The sequence below is a fragment of the Xenia sp. Carnegie-2017 genome, unplaced genomic scaffold (genome assembly GCF_021976095.1).
Source record: "Xenia sp. Carnegie-2017 unplaced genomic scaffold, XeniaSp_v1 HiC_scaffold_22, whole genome shotgun sequence".
In the NCBI taxonomy this organism is placed as follows: Eukaryota; Metazoa; Cnidaria; class Anthozoa; order Malacalcyonacea; family Xeniidae; genus Xenia; species Xenia sp. Carnegie-2017.
The window spans coordinates 15,067,529-15,091,579 of NW_025813485.1; the positions used below are offsets into that span (position 1 = coordinate 15,067,529).

The following is a 24,051-nucleotide window of genomic DNA, read 5'->3' on the forward strand; positions in this document are numbered from 1 at the left end:
TATATCAAAAATGCCTAGTATAAATCTATTCAAAATAGCTGTGAAAAAGCATTTTATAAGCTCATATAAAACCTGGAAAACTTTGAAAAATATTAAAATAGTAGTAAACTACCTAATTTTAATTTTAATTTTTATAAATTAATTTTATCTTTGTGAAAATTTTTAATATGTCCAGCTATTTTATCATAAAATTTTGAAATTATTTATATATTTATTCATTATCAGTTTTTGTAAAAATGTATAATCTAGTTAGAAAATCGTGAATTTGTCAGCTTTTTGAGCTGAAAAATGTGAAAAAATCTTGAAAATAAAGTCCTTATAGTGAAAAATTGTGAAAATTTGTAAAATTGCGTGAATTATAGTCTGTTTGTGAAAAATTGTGAAAATTTGTGAAAATGCGTGAATTATAGTCTTTTTGTGAAAAATTGTAAAATTTGTGAAAATGCGTGAATTATAGTCTTTTGTGAAAAATTGTGAAAATTTGTGAAAATGCGTGAATTATAGTCTTTTGTGAAAAATTGTGAAAATTTGTGAAAATGCGTGAATTATAGTCTTTTTGTTAAAAATTGTGAAAATTTGTGAATTATAGTCTTTTTGTGAAAAATTGTGAAAATTTGTGAAAATGCGTGAATTATAGTCTTTTTGTGAAAAATTGTCAAAATTTGTGAAAATGCGTGAAAATGTGTGAATTATAGTCTTTTTGTGAAAAATTGTGAAAATTTGTAAAAATTTGAAATGTATGAATTATAGTCTTTTTAAGAAAAATTGTGAAAATTTGTGAAAATGCGTGAATTATAGTCTTTTGTAAAAATTGTGAAAATTTGTGAAAATGCGTGAATTATAGTCTTTTTGTGAAAAATTGTGAAAATTTGTGAAAATGCGTGAATTATAGTCTTTGTGAAAAAATTGTGAAATTTGTGAAAATGCGTGAATTATAGTCTTTTGTGAAAATTGTGAAAATTTGTGAAAATGCGTGAATTATAGTCTTTTTGTGAAAAATTGTGAAAATTTATGAAAATGCTTGAAAATGTGTGAAATATAGTCTTTTTGTGAAAAATTGTGAAAATTTGTGAAAATGTGTGAATTATAGTCTTTGTGAAAAATTGTGAAAATTTGTGAAAATGCATGAATTATAGTCTTTTGTGAAAAATTGTGAAAATTTGTGAAAATGCGTGAATTATAGTCTTTTGTGAAAAATTGTGAAAATTTGTGAAAATGCGTGAATTATAGTCTTTGTATGAAAAATTGTGAAAATGCGTGAATTATAGTCTTTTTGAAAAAAATTGTGAAAATTTGTGAAAATGCGTGAATTATAGTCTTTTGTGAAAAATTGTGAAAATTTGTGAAAATGCGTGAATTATAGTCTTTTTGTGAAAAATTGTGAAAATTTGTGAAAATGCGTGAATTATAGTCTTTTGTGAAAAATTGTGAAAATTTTGAAAATGCTGAATATTGTCTCTTTTGAAAAATTGTGAAAATTTGTGAAAATGCATGAATTATAGTCTTTTGTAAAAATTGTGAAATTTTGTGAAAATGCGTGAATTATAGTCTTTTGTGAAAATTGTGAAAATTTGTGAAAATGTGAATTATAGTCTTTTGTGAAAAATTGTGAAAATTTGTGAAAATGCGTGAATTATAGTCTTTTGTGAAAATTGTGAAAATTTGTGAAAATGCGTGAATTATAGTCTTTTTTGAAAAATTGAAAATTTGTGAAAATGCGTGAATTATAGTCTTTGTATGAAAATTGTGAAATTTGTGAAAATGCGTGAATTATAGTCTTTTGTGAAAAATTGTGAAAATTTGTGAAAATGCGTGAATTATAGTCTTTTGTGAAAATTGTGAAAATTTGTGAAAATGCGTGAATTATAGTCTTTTTGTGAAAAATTGTGAAAATTTGTGAAAATGCGTGAATTATAGTCTTTTTGTGAAAAATTGTGAAAATTTGTGAAAATGCGTGAATTATAGTCTTTTGTGAAATTGTGAAAATGTGAAAATGCGTGAATTATAGTCTTTTTGTGAAAAATGTGAAAATTTGTGAAAATGCGTGAATTATAGTCTTTTGTGAAAATTGTGAAAATTTGTGAAAATGCGTGAATTATAGTCTTTGTAAAAATTGTGAAAATTTGTGAAAATGCGTGAATTATAGTCTTTTTGAAAATTGTGAATTTGTGAAAATGCGTGAATTATAGTCTTTTGTGAAAATTGTGAAAATTGTGAAAATGCGTGAATTATAGTCTTTTTGTGAAAAATTGTAAAATTTGTGAAAATGCGTGAATTATAGTCTTTTGTGAAAATTGTGAAAATTTGTGAAAATGCGTGAATGTATCTTTTGTATGAAAAATTGTGAAAATTTGTGAAAATGCGTGAATTATAGTCTTTTGTGTGAAAAATTGTGAAAATTTGTAAAATGCGTGAATTATAGTCTTTGTGAAAATGTGAAAATTTGTGAAAATGTGTGAATTATAGTCTTTGTATGAAAAATTGTGAAAATTTGTGAAAATGCGTGAATTATAGTCTTTTGTAAAAATTGTGAAAATTTGTGAAAATGCGTGAATGATAGTCTTTTTGTGAAAAATTGGGAAAATTTTTGAAATTGCGTGAATTATAGTCTGTTTGTGAAAAATTGTGAAAATTTGTGAAAATGCTTGAATTATAGTCTTTTTGTGAAAAATTGTGAAAATTTATGAAAATGCATGAATTATAGTCTTTTGCGAAAAATTGTGAAATTTGTGAAAATGCTAATTGTCTCTTTTGTGAAAATTGTGAAAATTTGTGAAAATGCGTGAATTATAGTCTTTTGTGAAAAATTGTAAAATTGTGAAAATGCGTGAATTATAGTCTTTTTGTGAAAAATTGTGAAAATTGTGAAAATGCGTGAATTATAGTCTTTTGTGAAAAATGTGAAAATTGTGAAAATGCGTGAATTATAGTCTTTTGTGAAAAATTGTGAAAATTGTGAAAATGCGTGAATTATAGTCTTTTGTGAAAAATTGTGAAAATTGTGAAAATGCGTGAATTATAGTCTTTTGTGAAAAATTGTGAAAATTTGTGAAAATGCGTGAATTATAGTCTTTTGTGAAAAATTGTAAAATTGTGAAAATGCGTGAATTATAGTCTTTTTGAAAATTGTGAAAATTTGTGAAAATGCGTGAATTATAGTCTTTGTGAAAAATTGTGAAATTGTGAAAATGCGTGAATTATAGTCTTTTGTGAAAAATTGTGAAAATTGTATGCGTGAATTATAGTCTTTTTGTGAAAATTGTGAAAATGCGTGAATTATAGTCTTTGTGATTGTGAAATTTGTGAAAATGCGTAATTATAGTCTTTTGTGAAAAAGTGAAAATGTGAAAATGCGTGAATTATTGTCTTTTTGTGAACAATTGTAAAAATTATGAAAATTGTGAAAATAATTTTCACAATAGTGAAAATGTGAAAATTTGTGAAAATGCGTGAATTATAGTCTTTTTGTGAAAAATTGTGAAAATTTGTGAAAATGCGTGAATTATAGTCTTTTGTGAAAAATTGTGAAAATTTGTGAAAATGCGTGAATTATAGTCTTTTTTTAAAAAAATGTGAAAATTTTTGAAAATGCGTGAATTATAGTCTTTTGTGAAAATTTTGAAAATTTTTGAAAATGCGTGAATTATAGTCTTTTGTGAAAAGTGAAAATTTGTGAAAATGCGTGAATTATAGTCTTTTGTGAAAAATTGTGAATTTGTGAAAATGCGTGAATTATAGTCTTTTGTGAAAAATTGTGAAAATTGTGAAAATGCGTGAATTATAGTCTTTTTGTGAAAAATTGTGAAAATTAATGAATTATAGTCTTTTGAAAATATAAAATTTGTGAAAATGCGTGAATTATAGTCTTTTGTGAAAAATTGTGAAAATTTGTGAAAATGCGTGAATTATAGTCTTTTTGAGAAAAATTGTGAAAATTTGTGAAAATGCGTGAATTATAGTCTTTTTGTGAAAAATTGTGAAAATTTGTGAAATTGCCTGAATTATTGTCTTTTTTTGAAAATTGTGAAAATTTGGGAAAATACATTTATTATAGTCTTTGTATGCAAAATTGTGAAAATTTGTGAAAAATGCGTGAATTATAGTCTTTAGTGAAAAATTGTGAAAATTTGTAAAATTGCGTGAATTATAGTCTGTTTGTGAAAAATTGTGAAAATTTGTGAAAATGCTTGAATTATAGTCTTTTTGTGAAAAATTGTGAAAATTTGTGAAAATGCGTGAATTATAGTCTTTGTGAAAATTGTGATGAAATCGTGAATTATAGTCTTTGTGAAAAATTGTGAAAATTGTGAAAATGCGTGAATTATAGTCTTTTGTGAAAAATTGTGAAAATTTGTGAAAATGCGTGAATTATAGTCTTTTGTGAAAAATTGTGAAAATTTGTGAAAATGCGTGAATTATAGTCTTTGAAAAATTGTGAAAATTTGTGAAAAATGAATTATAGTCTTTGTGTAAAAATTGTGAAAATTGTGAAAATGCGTGAATTGTCTTTTGTGAAAAATTGTGAAAATTTGAAAATGCGTGAATTATAGTCTTTTGTGAAAAATTGAAAATTTGTGAAAATGCGTGAATTATAGTCTTTTGTGAAAATGTGAAAATTTGTAAAAACGTGTGAATTATAGTCTTTTTGTGAAAAATTGTAAAATTTTTGAAAATGCGTGAATTATAGTCTTTTTGTGAAAATTCTGAAAATTTTTGAAAATGCGTTAATTATAGTTTTTTTGTAAAAAAAGTAAAATTTTTGAAAATGCGTGAATTATAGTCTTTTTGTGAAAAATTGTGAAAATTTTTGAAAATGCGTGAATTATAGTCTGTTTGTGAAAAATTGTATAATTTTTGAAAATGCAATTGTATCTTTTTGTGAAAAATTGTGAAAATTTGTGAAAATGCGTGAATTATAGTCTTTTGTGAAAAATTGTGAAAATTTGTGAAAATGCGTGAATTATAGTCTTTTTATAAAAAATTGCCAAAATTTGTGAAAATGCGTGAATTATAGTCTTTTTGTGAAAAATTGTGAAAATTTGTGAAAATGCGTGAATTATAGTCTTTTGTGAAAAATTGTGAAAATTTGTGAAAATGCGTGAATTATAGTCTTTTTGTGAATAATTGTGAAATTGTGAAAATGCGTGAATTATAGTCTTTTTGAAAATTGTGAAAATTTGTGAAAATGCGTGAATTATAGTCTTTTGAAAAAAAATTGTGAAAATTGTGAAAATGCGTGAATTATAGTCTTTTGTGAAAAATTGTGAAAATTTGTGAAAATGCGTGAATTATAGTCTTTTGTGAAAATTGTGAAAATTTGTGAAAATGCGTGAATTATAGTCTTTTGTGAAAATTGTGAAAATTTGTGAAAATGCGTGAATTATAGTCTTTTTGTGAAAAATTGTGAAAATTTGTGAAAATGCGTGAATTATAGTCTTTTTGTGAAAAATTGTGAAAATTTGTGAAAATGCGTGAATTATAGTCTTTTGTAAAAATTGTGAAAATTTGTGAAATTTTGAAAATCGTGAATTATAGTCTTTTTGTGAAAAATTGTGAAAATTTGTGAAAATGCGTGAATTATAGTCTTTTGAAAAATTGAAAATTGTGAAAATGCGTGAATTATAGTCTTTTTGAAAAAAATTGTGAAAATTTGTGAAAATGCGTGAATTATAGTCTTTTGTGAAAAATTGTGAAAATTTGTGAAAATGCGTGAATTATAGTCTTTTTGTGAAAAATTGTGAAAATTTGTGAAAATGCGTGAATTATAGTCTTTTTGGAAAAAATTGTGAAAATTTGTGAAAATGCGTGAATTTAGTCTTTTGTATGAAAATTGTGAAAATTGTGAAAATGCGTGAATTATAGTCTTTTGTGAAAAATTGTGAAAATTTAATGCGTGAATTATAGTCTTTTGTGAAAAATTGTGAAAATTTGTGAAAATGAATTATAGTCTTTTGTGAAAAATTGTGAAAATTTGTGAAAATGCGTGAATTATAGTCTTTTGTGAAAAATTGTGAAAATTTGTGAAAATGCGTGAGTTATAGTCTTTTTGTGAAAATTGTGAAAATTTGTGAAAATGCGTGAATTATTGTCTTTGTGAAAAATTGTGAAAATTTTGAAAATGTGAAAATAATTTTTGTGAAAATGTGAAAATTTGTGAAAATGCGTGAATTATAGTCTTTTTTGAAAAATTGTGAAAATTTGTGAAAATGCGTGAATTATAGTCTTTGTGAAAAATTGTGAAAATTTGTGAAAATGCGTGAATTATAGTCTTTTGTGAAAAATTGTAAAATTTGTGAAAATGCGTGAATTATAGTCTTTTTGTGAAAAATTGTGAAAATTTGTGAAAATGCGTGAATTATAGTCTTTTTGTGAAAATTTGTAAAATATTGTGAAAATGTGAATTATAGTCTTTGTGAAAAATTGTGAAAATTTGTGAAAATGCGTGAATTATAGTCTTTTGTAAAAATTGTGAAAATTTGTGAAAATGCGTGAATTATAGTCTTTTTGAAAAATTGTGAAAATTGTGAAAATGCGTGAATTATAGTCTTTGTGAAAAATTGTGAAAATTTGTGAAAATGCATGAATTATATCTTTTGTGAAAATTGTGAAAATTTGTGAAAATGCGTGAATTATAGTCTTTTTGTGAAAATTGTGAAAATTTGTGAAAATGCATGAATTATAGTCTTTTGTGAAAAATTGTGAAAATTTGTGAAAATGCGTGAATTATAGTCTTTTGTGAAAAATTGTGAAAATTTGAAAATAGAATTATAGTCTTTTGTGAAAAATTGTGAAAATTTGTGAAAATGCGTGAATTATAGTCTTTTTGTGAAAAATTGTGAAAATTTGTGAATTATAGTCTTTTTGTGAAAAATTGTGAAAATTTGTGAAAATGCGTGAATTATAGTCTGTTTGCCAAAAATTGTGAAAATTTGTGAAATTGCCTGAATTATAGTCTTTTGTAAAAAACTCTGAAAATTTGTGAAAATGTGTGAATTATAGTCTTTTGTGAATGTGAAAATTTGTGAAAATGCGTGAATTATAGTCTTTTGTGAAAAATTGTGAATTGTGAAACGTGAATTATAGTCTTTTTGTGTGAATTATAGTTAATGTCTTTTTGTGAAAAATTGTGAAAATTTGTGAAAATGCGTGAATTATAGTCTTTTTGTGAATAATTGTGAAAATTTGTGAAAATGTGTGAATTATAGTCTTTTTGTGAAAAATTGTGAAAATTTGTGAAAATGCGTGAATTATAGTCTTTTGTGAAAAATTGTGAAAATTTGTGAAAATGCGTGAATTATAGTCTTTTGTGAAAAATTGAAAAATTGTGAAAATGCGTGAATTATAGTCTTTGTGAAAAATGTGAAAATTTGTGAAAATGCGTGAATTATAGTCTTTGTGAAAAATTGAAAATTGTGAAAATGCGTGAATTATAGTCTTTGTGAAAAATTGTGAAAATTTGTGAAAAGTGAATGAATCTCTTTTGTGAAAATTGTGAAATTTGTGAAAATGCGTGAATTATAGTCTTTTGTGAAAAATTGTGAAAATTGTGAAAATGCGTGAATTATAGTCTTTGTGAAAAATTGTGAAAATTGTGAAAATGTTGATTATAGTCTTTGTAAAAATTGTGAAAATTTGTGAAAATGCGTGAATTATAGTCTTTTGTGAAAAATTGTGAAAATTTGTGAAAATGCGTGAATTATAGTCTTTTTGAAAAATTGTGAAAATTGTGAAAATGCGTGAATTATAGTCTTTTGTGAAAAATTGTGAAAATTTGTGAAAATGCGTGAATTATAGTCTTTGTGAAAAATTGTGAAAATTGTGAAAATGCGTGAATTATAGTCTTTTGTGAAAATTGTGAAAATTTGTGAAAATGCGTGAATTATAGTCTTTGTGAAAAATGTGAAATTTGTGAAAATGCGTGAATTATAGTCTTTGTGAAAAATTGTGAAATGTGAAAATGCGTGAATTATAGTCTTTGTGAAAAATTGTGAAATTTGTGAAAATGCGTGAATTATAGTCTTTTTGTGAAAATTGTGAAAATTTGTGAAAAGCGTGAATTATAGTCTTTTGTGAAAAATTGTGAAAATTTGTGAAAATGCGTGAATTATAGTCTTTTTGTGAAAAATTGTGAAAATTTGTGAAAATGCGTGAATTATAGTCTTTTGTGAAAAATTGTGAAAATTTGTGAAAATGTGAATTATAGTCTTTTGTGAAAAATTGTGAAAATTTGTGAAAATGCGTGAATTATAGTCTTTTTGTGAAAAATTGTGAAAATTTGTGAAAATGCGTGAATTATAGTCTTTTTGTGGATAATTGTGAAAAATTGTGAAAATTTGTGAAAATGCGTGAATTATAGTCTTTTGTGAAAAATTGTGAAAATTTGTGAAAATGCGTGAATTATAGTCTTTGTGAAAAATTGTGAAAATTTGTGAAAATGCGTGAATTATAGTCTGTTTGTGAAAAATTGTGAAAATTTGTGAAAATGCGTGAATTATAGTCTTTTGTGGTGAAAATTTGTGAAAATGCGTGAATTATAGTCTTTTTGTGAAAAATTGTGAAAATTTGTGAAAATGCGTGAATTATAGTCTTTTGTGAAAAATGTGAAAATTTGTGAAAATGCGTGAATTATAGTCTTTTTGTGAAAAAATGTAAAAATTTATGAAAATGTGGGAATTATAGTCTTTTTTGAAAAATTGTGAAAATTTGTGAAAATGCGTGAATTATAGTCTTTTGTGAAAAATTGTGAAAATTTGTGAAAATGCGTGAATTATAGTCTTTTTGTGAAAAATTGTGAAAATTTGTGAAAATGCGTGAATTATAGTCTTTTTGTGAAAAATTGTGAAAATTTGTGAAAATGCGTGAATTATAGTCTTTTTGCGAAAAATTGTCAAAATTTGTGAAAATGCGTGAAAATGTGTGAATTATAGTCTTTTTGTGAAAAATTGTGAAAATTGTGAAAATGCGTGAATTATAGTCTTTTTGTGAAAAATTGTGAAAATGCGTGAATTATAGTCTTTTTATGAAAAATTGTGAAAATTTGTGAAAATGCGTGAATTATAGTCTTTGTGTGAAAAATTGTGAAAATTTGTGAAAATGCGTGAATTATAGTCTTTTGTGAAAAATTGTGAAAATTGTGAAAATGCGTGAATTATAGTCTTTTATGTGAAAATTGTGAAAATTGTGAAAATGCGTGAATTATAGTCTTTTTGTGAAAAATTGTGAAAATTTGTGAAAATGCGTGAATTATAGTCTTTTGTGTGAAAAATTGTGAAAATTTGTGAAAATGCGTGAATTATAGTCTTTTGTGAAAAATTGTGAAAATTTGTGAAAATGCGTGAATTATAGTCTTTTGTGAAAAATTGTGAAAATTTGTGAAAATGCGTGTTATAGTCTTTTGTGAAAAATTGTGAAAATGTGAAAATGCGTGAATTATAGTCTTTTTGTGAAAATTGTGAAAATTGTGAAAATGTGGAATATAGTCTTTTTGTGAAAAATTGAAAATTGTGAAAATGCGTGAATTATAGTCTTTTATGAAAATTGTGAAATTTGTGAAAATGCGTGAATTATCTTTTGAAAAATGTGAAAATTTGTGAAAATGCGTGAATTATAGTCTTTGTGAAAAATTGAAAATTGTGAAAATGCATTTATTATAGTCTTTTGTAAAAATTGTGAAAAATTTGTGAAATGCGTGAAAATGTGTGAATTATAGTCTTTTGTGAAAAATTGTGAAAATTTGGAAATGCGTGAATTATAGTCTTTGTGAAAAATGTGAAAAATTGTGAAAATGCGTGAATTATAGTCTTTTGTGAAAAATTGTGAAAATTTGTGAAAATGCGTGAATTATAGTCTTTGTGTGAAAAATTGTGAAAATGTGAAAATGCATGAAATTATAGTCTTTTTGTGAAAATTGTGAAAATTTGTGAAAATGCGTGAATTATAGTCTTTGTATGAAAAATGTGAAATTTGTGAAATGCGTGAATTATAGTCTTTTGTGAAAAATTGTGAATTTGTAAAATGCGTGAATTATAGTCTTTTGAAAAATGTGAAAATTTGTGAAAATGCGTGAATTATAGTCTTTTGAAAAATTGTGAAAATTTGTGAAAATGCGTGAATTATAGTCTTTGTGAAAAATTGTGAAAATTTGTGAAAATGCGTGAATTATAGTCTTTGTAAAAGTGAAAATTTATTGTGAAAATGCGTGAATTATAGTCTTTTGTGAAAAAATTGTGAAAATTTGTGAAAATGCATGAATTATAGTCTTTTGTGAAAAATTGTGAAATTTGTGAAAATGCGTGATTATAGTCTTTTTGTGAAAATTGTGAAAATTTGTGAAAATGCAGTTATAGTCTTTTTTGAAAAAAAATTGTGAATTTGTGAAAATAGTAATTATAGTCTTTTGTGAAAAATTGTGAAAATTTGTTCGTGTTTATTATAGTCTTTTTGAAAAATTGTGAAAATTGTGAAAATGCGTGAATTATAGTCTTTTTGAAAAATTGTGAAAATTTGTGAAAATGTGAAAATACGTTTAATATAGTCTTTTTATGAAAAATTGTAAAAATTGTGAAAATGCGTGAATTATAGTCTTTTTATGAAAAATTGTAAAAATTTGATAAAATGCGTGAATTATAGTCTTTATGTGAAAAATTGTTAAAATTTGTGAAAATGCGTGAATTATAGTCTTTTGTGAAAAATTGTGAAAATTTGTGAAAATGCATGAATTATAGTCTTTTGTGAAAATTGTAAAAATTTGTGAAAATGCGTGAATTATAGTCTTTTGTGAAAAATTGTGAAAATTTGTGAAAATGCGTGAATTATAGTCTTTTTGTGAAAAATTGTAAAATTTGTGAAAATGTGCGAATTATTGTCTTTTTGTGAAAAATTGTGAAAATTTGTGAAAATGCATTTATTATAGTCTTTGTATGAAAATTGTCAAAATTTGTGAAAATGCGTGAATTATACTCTTTTTTGAAAAATTGTGAAAATTTGTGAAAATGCGTGAATTATAGTCTTTTGTGAAAAATTGTGAAAATTTGTGAAAATGCATTTATTATAGTCTTTGTATGCAACATTCTGAAAATTTGTGAAAATGCGTGAAAATGTGTGAAATATAGTCTTTTGAAAATTGAGTTGTGAAAATGCGTGAATTATAGTCTTTTGTGAAAAATTGTGAAAAATTGTGAACGTTTATTATAGTCTTTTGTAAAAAATTGTAATTTGTGAAAATGCGTGAATTATAGTCTTTTTGAGAAAAATTGTGAAATTTGTGAAAATGCGTGAATTATAGTCTTTTTGTGAAAAATTGTGAAAATTTGTGAAAATGCATGAATTATAGTCTTTTTGTAAAAAATTCTGAATATTTTTGAAAATGCGTGAAAAGTGTGTGAGAATATAGTCTTTTGAGAAAATTGTGAAAATACGTGAATTATAGTCTTTTATGAAAAATGTGAAAATTTGTGAAAATGCGTGAATTATAGTCTTTGTGTAAAAATTGAAAATTGTGAAAATGCGTGAATATATAGTCTTTTGTGAAAAATTGTGAAAATTTGTGAAAATGCGTGAATTATAGTCTTTGTATGAAAAATTGTGAAAATTTGTGAAAATGCGTGAATTATAATCTTTGTGTGAAAAATTGTGAAAATTTGTGAAAATGCGTGAATTATAGTCTTTTGTGAAAAATTGTGAAAATTTGTGAAAATGCGTGAATTATAGTCTTTTTGTGAAAAATTGTGAAAATTTGTGAAAATAAATGAGCTATAATCTTTGTTATGAAAACTTGTGAATGGGGATGAACTCTAGTCTTTTTCACAAATTTTGTGAATTATAGTCTTTGGCATGAAAGTGTGTGAACTATAGTCTTTGGCATGAAAATGTGTAAAAATGCATGAACTATAGTGTTTGACAAGAAAATGCGTGATAATTCATGAACTACAGTCTTTGGCAAGAAAATGTATGAACTATTGTCTTGGGCATGAAAATGTGTGAAAATTTCATAGATTCACAGATAGAAATTGCAAAGACAATAATTCACGAATTTTCATGCATTCTTACAAATTTTCTTATTTTCTCATACAAAGACCAAATTCATGCACTGTCGCAAATTTTTATATTTTTTCATACAAAGACTTTAATTCATTCATTGTCACAAATTTCACATTTTTTCTTACAAAGGCTATAATTTATGCATTGTCACAAATTTCACATTTTTTCTTACAAAGACTATAATTCATGCATTGTCACAAATTTTTACATTTTTTCATACAAAGGCTATAATTCATGCATTCTCACAAATTTCACATTTTTTCTTACAAAGACTATAATTCATGCATTGTCACAAATTTTTACATTTTTTCATACAAGGCTATAATTCATGCATTCTCACAAATTTCACATTTTTTCTTACAAAGACTATAATTCAAGCATTGTCACAAATTTCACATTTTTTCATGCAAAGACTATAATTCATGCATTGTCACAAATTTTCACATTTTTTCTTACAAAGACTATAATTCATGCATTGTCACAAATTTTCACATTTTTTCTTACAAAGACTATAATTCATGCATTGTCACAAATTTCACATTTTTTCATGCAAAGACTATAAATCATGCATTCTCACAAATTTTCACATTTTTTCTTACAAAGACTATAGTTCATGCATTGTCACAAATTTTTAAATTTTTTCATACAAAGGCTATGATTCATGCATTCTCACAAATTTCACATTTTTCTTACAAAGACTATAATTCATGCATTGTCACAAATGTCACATTTTTTCTTACAAAGGCTATAATTCATGCATTGTCACAAATTTCACATTTTTTCATACAGACTATGTATCAGGCACTTTTACAAATTTATACATTTTTCAAAAAGTCTATAATTCATGCATTTTTACAAATTGTTTTGAATTATAATCTTTTTGTACAAAAATTTAAAAAGACACCATTGTCACAAAAATAGTCGCTATATTTAAAAATGTCACCCAATTCGAATGCTTTTAACTAAAAATACGCGTCTATGTAAAAAACGGCAGAAAAAAAGGATAGAAAAATAGACACAATGGCAGAAAAGAATTTAGACAAAGAGTAGACAAAGATGTGGACATAAAGGTAGATAAGAAAAGAATATGTTATTTTCACATCAAATTAATACTATATATCAAAAAATCTCTATTTCCTCAGTTCCAAAAGATCAAGAAAGGATGGATTTCCTACTTATACGGTGTTAATATATGCAGCAAATTTTAACATTTTGTGGAAATTTCCTTGCTCCTCTCATCTTCCATTGTTGAAATAAATTCATAAACTTTTAAATCACCAATCTCTCTTTTATCCATTGTTATAGTTTGATTTCGATAGCTTCTTCTTTGTTAATCATTTACTTTTCTTATCCATTTCTTTTCTTCCAAGCAAAATTCAACAGTATTCAATTTTCTGCTCCAAATACATAAAATAGTTATTTATCTGTGACAAACGACGATCCTTGCACATAAAACTTCATTTTAGTACATAAACGCAACAGTGCTACACTGGTGTTCCAACCTATGTAATAAAAATCTATTGATACAACAAAACCTATGGAAGAGTGAAGAGAAGAGGAGGCGAGAGAGAACAGGGAAGAGGAAAGAAGAGGCAAAAAATAAAGGACAATCGAGGAGAAGGCAGCGTAGAGAACAGGCAAACACAAAAGTTAATAAGAAATGACAGACAACGAAAAGAGAAGAGGCATGGAGAACCAAAGAAAGGAAAAGAGAGGAGAGGGTATACTTTTCTCTAACCCCCTCATTGTCATAAAGTAACCAGTAAAATCATCAATATACTCTTCCCTACTCATTGTCGTCAAAATAAACTGTAAAATCAATAAACTGTGAGAAGAGCACCAAGACTTACAGAAAGACCACCACCAAAACCAAAACTAGCACCAACACCATACACAAAGATTAACAATAGCACCACGACTATCACCACACTAACACTAACCATTAAACTAGCACAGGCAGCACTAACAATGACGCTAGTTTTCATCTTACGATAATGTTTTACTGGTGAAAATGTCTTAATGCTGATGTTGTTCAAAGTGATACTAGCAGTTATAATGCTAAGACATTTTCACCAGTAAAACATTATCGTAAGATGAAAACTAGCACGAACACTGATACAAAGACGCACATTACTTAGAATTAACACTGATACTAACACAAGCACTACGACTAACATTACCATAAAGATTAACACAAACACCAAAACTATTACCATCATTATAACAACATATCTAACACTCTCACTAAGACTAATACAGTCACTAACACTAAAAACAGCACACACTCTTTTAAGATGTAAAGCAGACAGTGTTGCTAATCAAATCAGAGATTGGTTTAAAAGGTACTCAATCACAATTTGTAATTAATATTCTTTATTTTGCTATTCAATCAAGTAGTATTTTTAAAAGCATTCTCAAATCACCATAGGGCTTAAAATATTCTACATCAGCTTCGACACGCCAAAGTAAAATTGTCAATTTTATTTGCAACCATAACAATATGAATATGATAGACCTTATAAGAGACAAAGTTATCAGCTTTATACGTACAGATTTGCTGAAATTATTAAAGAATGACTTTAATACTATAAGACATTTTAGGATTTATATTTTCTTATGATATTTGATATATTTTTCACACTGCTCATGTTGAAACAAGAAAATTTGCATTTCACATGGGAATATTTAGTACGAACACTAACGCTAACACCACACCAAAGAAACGCGACGAATTTTTTGACACAAAAAATATGTCTTATGTGTAAGACATCTTTAGAAATAAAATAACATATACTAAATAGCTTTCCTATATTACACCAGTGAACATATTGAGGTGTTCAACTCTGTAACATAGAAAAGAATAAAGATGCAATTTATTTCCATGAAAAACATTCAATCTCTTTCATTTATAATGAATTGCTAATTGTTATATATACTTGTTTTATAATAACAGTGAATTGGGAATCGGACCCAAAGACTAAATTGTACCACTCTGAAAATACCAAAATTTCGCTGTTTTTTAAATAGTTCAGAAAATTTGGGCTATGAACATATTATGGATATTTTACAGTTCCAAAATTTGATCTTTGGTAACTGATTGCACGAGCGAAGTAGTAAAAACCAGATAAAGAGCTTCACAATGTCGTTCAAAACATGAATGCTTTCGTCGCATTGCACTTCACTATTTAACGTCACAAACAACAATTACCAGCCTTTTTATACTGCCGGTTCAATGTCAAAATGCTAAAATGTCCAACTTTGAGACCCCAAATACACGGTAATAGAACTTTCTTATTTACATCATGTGATATTCAAATAAATATGCAATATAGTTTAACTAAAATTACCCGAACTGTTCAAAAATTAGAAAAGCTTAAACATGACGCTGGTTTTTTAACAAAATTGAAGATGTAAATGAAGATATGATCTTCGCACTTTGCACTTGGAAGATCATATCTTCATTTAATTTCAAACAACGCACTGCATAAAACATTCTTTCATAATTTGAAGATGGCTGTATATTTTTGCTGATAGATCTTAGGCTCGCTTAGCTAACCTTCAAATTGTATTTCTTTAGGTGCCATTGTCGTATATGACATGAAGTGGTACAAGTTTAGTCCCACTCAAAGGTCACTGTTTTTTTGGAGACTTAACCGAAATAAAAAATCCCTAATGGAAAAACCTGAACAGTATAAACGAAAACCGAACACAAAGGCCCGAGAACATGGAGAATACTGAACAGGAAAAAACCGCTAGGGATTTTAGCCGAAGTTCCGCGCCCTGGGGGGGGACCCATGTATATAATAAATAAACTTTACATAACTTTGAAACGATGCAAAACGCAAAAAAAATAAAAGAAGCCGTCAAACGTTTTCAAAACGCAAGTCCAAAATTTTTTTAGTCTTTTTAAAGATATACTACAGTTTCGAAAGTAATTCGCCATTTTAACGCACATATAATTCGCCATTTTAACGCACATATAATTCGCCATTTTAACGCACATATAATTCGCCATTTTAACGCACATATAATTCGCCATTTTAACGCACATATAATTCGCCATTTTAACGCACATATAATTCGCCATTTTAACGCACATATAATTCGCCATTTTAACGCACATATAATTCGCCATTTCAACGTACACCGATCACCGAACTGGACAATTTTCTTCTTTGCACGAGAAAATTGTATATTTGATGGGAATTTCTTAAAACGTGTGCTTTGCTTATCAAATCCACATCGGAATCAGTCGCACCTAGGCGCCACCTAAGCGTCCCTATTTCGCACCGTTTGATTCAGTGCTTTGCGCGCCCGGTGCCACTAACGCCTAAAATTAGAGCAAGCGCTGACTGTATGACATGGATTAGATTACAGTACTTCAAGATAGTTTTGTACAGTCAGACGAAATTCAATGTTTTTAGAAATCACTTGAAGAAGCACACGTTAAGTTTGGTTTACCAAGAGAATGGTGATAGTTTAACCAAACAACCGGCAGCGTTAGATTTAAATTATGTTTTAGTTTGACAATTATCACATAGTTGACTTTCAAAGAAACGCGACTGGTGAACATGGAAACCTTCAAGTAACTTTAAAATGAAATATGTGACAACGTCTGCGGTTTGTCTTCATAGTAACCATTATATAAAAAAGCAAAAACAATGTAATTTTATTAAAACCGTGTTTTCTTTGAGGTTATTATGAAGACATTCCACATACTTAGACCTGGTGTACTAATTTATTTTTATGCATGCTTTCGCTGTGGCTTGCAGCATTGAAATTCCCAGGAATAAAGTTTTCTTTACCAGAAAACAACATGTCCTTTTTACACATTTACAGTAATTGCCACGCCGCCCTAAACTGTAAATGTCCTAACAAATTAAATACTCTTTTGAGTATCTATTTGTCGATTTAGGAATGAGTGACAAGATTGGAAGTTTTCTTCCAAGCATTAAAAATTCACTCATTTCTCTTGATAGTGGGATTCATCCTTTAAAGGTACTAAACCCCACAATCGTTATCTGTGCGTCGCAACTACCCGCTAAAGCGCACGCCTAAGCTATCTAAGCTTCCTACCTGCGCATGACACCGGAATTCCGCCCTGAAAAGGAATGCCCCTTGAAGGAGGTAACCCATCATGCCCTTAACTTAACCTAACCTAGTGCATGTTGCACCTACGGGTGACCTCCAACCGGGGTGGGTTGAACTACTCATGCATTATAGGGGATCCATGCAAGAGTGCCTTAATAGTCACTGTAGAAAGCCGTTCATGAAATTGGCCAACTACAACGACTGCATGCATTTACCGTACTAGGGGAGAGATATTGTTCTTTCCACCAAATCCATCTTTCCTTGGTCTTGCTCGCTTGATCCAGTCTTCTAAGGTCTTCTTACAGATGCCGTTTGCATCCTCTACGCTAAGGTACCATTTGTACCCACTAACCCCAAGTTGAAGTTGCCTTCCTTTGGCCAAACTTCACTTGCATTTCCGATTCTAAGCTATGGTCCTGTCTATCCTTCTGCGAGGCAACAAGCGCTGCGAACATGCGTAGCTCCTTAAAGCAGTATATTCACACAGAGGTTTTCGTAGAAAATTATAGAGAACAAACACAATTGCATGTCAGTCACAAACTTAAAATAGTTGGTACAACTTCAAGCTTACAAATATATAAATTTTAAAAATAATTAAAGCAGCACGGAAAAACACAATTGGATTATTTCAATCGAAAGAACACTTTTATCACCTCTTAATCAAGCCTATTTTTGAAAATGCAGATGTAAATTTCTTTAAATATGTTTATTTGCATTCCTGCATTAAAAAAAATAGCCTCATGTGGAATATACTGAGCACCAGGATTTATTGTGGCTACTGCCCGATTTATATCAAAGATTTGACCTGTTAGCAGGCCTAACTAAGTAAAAGGTTTATTATTATTACACTCACGGTTTTCGACGAATCCTTGGAAGTTAGACGAATGACTACGATTGACGACGACTCCTTGCCAATTACGAAGTTGAGATGATCGGATGCTGGGCACGGACAGCCACAAAAAATCCCAAAACAATTTTTTTCAAAAATTCAGAACATTGATGGTGAAACCATCGTATCCAATTCTCAGGCCACCTGACAAACATTCCCGCTTTTATGTCGACGACGGCAAGTACAGAAGCAAGATTGGCCATTTCTTGCAACTGTGCATGTCGCCTACGGCATTAAATCGGAAATATCGACAGTCAGTCGGAAAATTAGGATTTTTAGGTTTTATATTTTCATGCAAAGAAATTCCATGTTTTTATTACGAACAATTTTCAATTAAATAATGTTGAAATTTGGGCGTTTGATAGTGGCGTGGCTTTATTCATCATTGCGATTGATTGACCAGTCGTGATCTTAGCAGGAATATGCCCACGAAAAATGTTTTAGTAAAGGTATTAATATTGACTTGTCCATGGAAATCGGCGTTAGGCTGATGGATGCATTGCTCAAGAATAGTGTTTAGTGTTTGCGTTCTTTGTGGAGATGGCCTTTAGTACCTTAGAAGTCACGTGTTTTTCAATTCCATCAAAGTATGTTGTTCATTCTTGATCATTGTTCAGAGGTTATTCGTTAAAGTATGTTGTTCATTTTTGATCATTGTTCAGAGGTTCTTCATTGAAGTATATTGTTCATTCTTGATCACTGTTCAGAGGTTCTTCATTTAAGTATATTGTTCATTCTTGATGATTGTTCAGAGGTTCTTCATTAAAGTATATTGTTCATTCTTGATGACTGTTCAGAGGGTTTCTAAATAAAGTAATTGAAGCTGGTGTCAGTTCACGATTTACTTTTATCAATAAAAAACGTAAATATACAATACTTACATTTTATATTTGAATCATTTGCAGAGCAGTCTGGCAAAGGAGTATACTTTCAACTAAAGTTATTGTAGCTGCAAGGACAATTTGTTCATTTTATGCCGGTAGGTCAGCCTTAATGAAACGATCAGCAAGTGTCTGCCTTGAACAATTAACGCATTCTTCAGATACACGAGTCTGCTATCATCACCAACATTTGTCTGTTGTTTTTCTATCTCATTTGTAGACCATTTGCCGTTCAACAGACAGTTTTCAAGTCTAAAATCAAGCATAAAACAAGCATTAGTTACGAAAAGGAAAATTTTACAGAAACGCGTATTGCATTTCGCATTAATGAACATCCATGTGCCGTTCGTATTTTGCACATCAATCAAAGAACACTCTCTTTGAACGGACAATAAAAACTCATTTACCTGAACTACGTTTTAAAGAACTCAAAGAGATTTTTCAACGAGCAATAATTTCGACTTTCGCTATAACCATTCATCTTGCACGTACGGACTATCACACTGTAATGGCACATGTTCACTCTGAGTTAGTCTTAAAATATGACAAATTTCATAAACGTGTGACATTCTGATTGGTCAGTTCCTAGGTGTGTCTTTCATTTACTTGGTGCCTATTGGTTGTAAATTGCATCTAATTTTCTTATTGTATGCTTTAGCTAATGTTAAACGGTTTGAATTTTTTACAGGGGCATCTATAAAAAAAGAAATTAATTTATTGTAAAATTTCAATATCTAATGACTATGCTAATGCTACTGGTGAATTACAGTGCGTTTTTGCTGTTAGAGGTTATTTCAAATTCCCAGGAGCAGAAGAGTTTCTGTGCTAGTGACAAAGATATGATGGCAGCTGATAATATTTATGCACCCGTGGGTTTAGTTAAGTGATAGTCATTGAAATTATCACAATAGGTGAATTCTTAGGTTCTTCTTTTCATAATCCCTGTATATTTAGCATTGTACAAGGTGTGTTGAAAAACTTTAGAAATCAAACAAAACCTTAAGAAATTAAATCTATTGTTGAATTTCATACAATACTTGTTCCCTATTCTAATCCTACTAGTGCAATACTTTGCATACTTCACTGTTAGATGTTTTGTCAAATTCCCAGGAGCAGAAATGATTTTGATAAACTGAATTTGAGAATAATTAGACTCACTCATTTTTTCTCACATTTGATACCTTAGTCGAAGATGCCCACCAACTCCCAATCATTTCGTCTATGTTTACTTTGTATGAGTCGTTTGACTGTAAGACAACAGTGAACAGTTACACTGCATGATTGTCATTTTTTACTAACATTTTCATAAAATTAGGACATATTACCAAACACGCCTAAAGGACATATCTAATCCTACTAAGCCACGTACTGCACCTATACCAACTTTATAAATACGGTAGAAAGTGACATCACATTCGGAACAAAGCTAGAGATGAAAGAATAGTGCAATTTGTTTATCATTCGTAATTTGAATTAACCACAGAATCAACAAACGATTCTTGTGCTGTACACAAGAATTATTATTTTATTAAACTATAAACTATAACTACAATAAATAAAAGAGGTATAAGATACTTAAAAGAGAAATTTTGGACAAAGATTGAAAATTACATGAATAAATTTTACATTTTCTCAAAAGTTACTAATACAATAATAATTAATAATCATACATAACAAGATGATTTCAATTTAAAATAATAAAAGACTTGCAAAGAATACTATTTTAAGTCATTGTCCTTAACAGTCAGGAGCAACCTGTACAGCAAAACAGATAAAAATCTGTCCATCGGATCCATAGCTCCTCGCTGAACCCATTTAGGAATAGTCAAATCCGCATGTTTAAATCCCAACTTCTCTAGAACCCAGTCAATATTCACTCCTTGCATACCTGTCCAAGAGAGAAAGCGCACTGTGGGCTCAAGTTTCCACGACTTACATCGAAATTGGCGAATTTTCTTTCGTTGATCCAGAGTTGTGGAGCTTTCAGCGTTAGTTGAAACATTTCCTGGTACATCAGTTGCTATAGAAGACAAAAACAAGATAAATAAAACGATGCGAAAGAGAAACTTAAGCATGGAACTGATGAAAGTTTTCAAGAACATGTTTTTTGGAGAAGTAGTTTTTGAAGTCTTACTTTAGAGCATTAAAAATTTTCACTCCATAAAGCTGATTGGTTAACTACGTAGCCTAGTCAATAATCTACGGCTGTTCTTTCTTACAAATAATCCTTACGACGAGTTAAAAATTCTTAAAAACTCATTCTAAGCAATGTTTTACAAAAAACATAAAAATATACCAGTTGGTTCAACAGAAGAGCGAGCTTGAGCACTTTCATTCTCCTTCATGTAAGCTTGTATCATTTCATGTAAGTAAAATATCAATCCAACATCCATGGTCACATAAAGACTATCATAGAAATGTGAATCCAAACTGCACTCGACAATATGAGGACTGCTTGGCGCATGCGTAGACCAAGTTTCAGAGTGATTATTTGATGAGACGGACACTCTGATTGGCTGATCATGATCAGTGCTCATATCAACCTTAAAGCTGGGCAGACCAAATATAGCTTCCGATTCATGCTCAAATTTGTTGGCTGAGCTGATTGATTTGTTGCGTCTTCGAGGAAAAGCAGAGAATCCATCGTTTTCAGATTTTAACCTTGGTAAAAGTGGTTGAGTTGGAGGGGGCGAAATATCCCCAGAAGTTGTCTGAGATATCTCATCAACAGATGAAACGTATAACAACCATTCCGATACAGAACTTCCCATTGATGGTGGATTACGACGACCTCTTTGAACTTTACATATCATTCCCATATGAGCTAAATGAAAAATAAGAAAATGCCTTAAAATAAACAACTTTATAATAATTGAGAGTAAAACATACTGAAAGAAATGAGTAAAATAATGTTTATACGGCTCAATAGCAAATTCATACGTTTACTTAAAAAGTGAAAAGTTATCAGTATAGAAAATATAATGTTTATAAAACCAACTTGTTTCTTGTTGTTCAATATTCTTCACTCGAGAGCCAAGTTGAAAGACAAGTTTCTGTAACGATCGGGCTCTATGCACTTGACAGCTTTTCTCGACAGAAGCTACTTTAGTGTAGTAAGAGGCACTAGGTTCAGTGATCGAAAATAATGCCCAGGTTTGAGACCGAAAGTTTAAACCATGAAAACAAGCTAGTAATACTTCCCAACATGATATTTGTAATGTTCCACCAACTACTATTCCTTTAAGAGGCAATGGAGAGAGAAGAGCGTCAGATTTGAAACCAGGTATTCTGCATAAAACTTTACTCCAATGTTGATATTTTAAACCTATGGATGAATAAATGTGAGGTAATTTTGCAATCATTGATTTATAAATAAATATAACAATATCGTGTAACTTTGATTTTTCCATGACATATTAATATTGGTAAAATTATACTTACCATCTTTATGCCCTTTATTTGCATTATTGTTTGAAGACTTTGTCCTATCAATTGGATTAGATAAGGAAGACACTGCATCACCATCGGTCGGAGGATAATAGTTAACACAGGACAACATCCTTGTACTGCTACTGACTTGTTCGGTAAAAAATGTTATAATTTTGTTCGCCATTTTGATAAAATCACTGGTAGTTGAACGACAAATAGCTAAGCCCATATTCTTCCAATGTATTGTACCATGAAGAAAAACACTTGCTTTTGTTTTCTCTGTGCCACATGTGCTATCTTTAAACAAATCATCTAAATCATATACAAGTACAAAGTTAAAACATTTTTGTTCCTGACTAAAAATGTTTCATCTATACAAAGGCGACAATGTTCTTTAGAGAGGACAATGCATACTTAAGTAATGAAGATGTTGTTGTTAGGAAATTTCTTACCAGTAGAAGATGATTTACTGAGGTTAGTTTTCCATTCATCATTAAAAGCAATGCGAAATGACGACATATTTCCCATGAGGATGCATGTTCCCATATAGTCAATTCTTGTTTCACAGTAACGGAATCTCAGATTGCATAAATGTTCCAACTCGCAGCGTAAACTTTCATTCACGTTCACTGTAATTATACAAAAAAATTTCAAAATTAAAGAATCAACTATTAAAGTGATAACAGCAAAAAAGCATTGTTGTTCAAAGGTATTTTTGCCATTACTTTTATACCATAGATGTTTTTGTGTTAGTTGTACATTTTGATTTGAAAAATGCAGATAGAAAACTTAACGTTTTATAAATGTTGTCAAAAGAGAAGTGTTGATTAGAGAATATCAATGCAATCAATTGTTGAGTTGTTTTATGGAAAGAATAATAACATATACGTACAATATGATGTTATATCTTGTAATTCAACGTGACCTGCAGCAATGCCTCCACGTGATTCCCATCTGGACTGTCGAATACTTAGCTTTGACCGTAGTGTTCGTTCGCCAAAATTGGTGAGACGAAGATTCCCAGATGCCCGTATGTCGCTCGTGCTCCAACTGTAATGAATATGACATTTACATATTATTAATCACTATGAAGTAAACATATAATTTACTACTAAACATTAGTATGACATAATATAATTTACATACATTAGTATGATTTAATATAATTTACACAACTGTAATGAGTAAACATTTACATAAAACTCCCATTGTGAAATGTACCTCAAAAACAAACTAGCACACGCGATAATATATTAAACTCAACTGCGTTGCATTGCATTGTGTTGCATTGCATTCTATTGTGTTCTATTGCATTTATTGTATAAAATAAAAATTTAAGGATAACTTTAAAATTATGAGAAATTCATACAACTCAATGGAAAAAAAAGGAAATGTACAAACATTTACCTGGTTTTACCCATGACATTTGCCATGTTTGTAGATATATCAAGCCTTGAAAGACTCACAGCCAGCAAAACAACAGTCTCCCATTTAGCGAAAGTTGGTGATGACTGACTTTTACCTGGACCGTCAATCTCATCAAATGCAAATACGTCACGACCATCAGGTGTACTGGTTATTGCAGCAGCTATAATGATGACATATCAACCACGTGACTTGTGGGTCAAGGAATTTGATAATTTTTGAAAAAAACACACAATTGCTATTAAGTTTAATATCTGTGCTTAAGTTTAAGTGAAATATAAAAACTTCTATATTCAT

At 29.1% G+C, this 24,051-nt stretch overlaps 1 protein-coding gene across 1 annotated transcript in view; it reads right to left on the reverse strand.

The window, feature by feature from the left end:
- Nucleotides 1-20,529: 20,529 nt before the first annotated feature.
- LOC124445194 (transmembrane protein KIAA1109-like) overlaps nt 20,530-24,051 on the reverse strand; it is a 33,731-nt gene continuing 30,209 nt past the window's right edge. The window contains 7 exon segments of the mRNA XM_046995902.1: nt 20,530-20,920; nt 21,197-21,724; nt 21,899-22,225; nt 22,342-22,641; nt 22,782-22,958; nt 23,222-23,379; nt 23,737-23,917. Coding sequence (XP_046851858.1) covers nt 20,619-20,920; nt 21,197-21,724; nt 21,899-22,225; nt 22,342-22,641; nt 22,782-22,958; nt 23,222-23,379; nt 23,737-23,917 — 1,973 coding nt within the window. The 3' untranslated portion in view covers nt 20,530-20,618.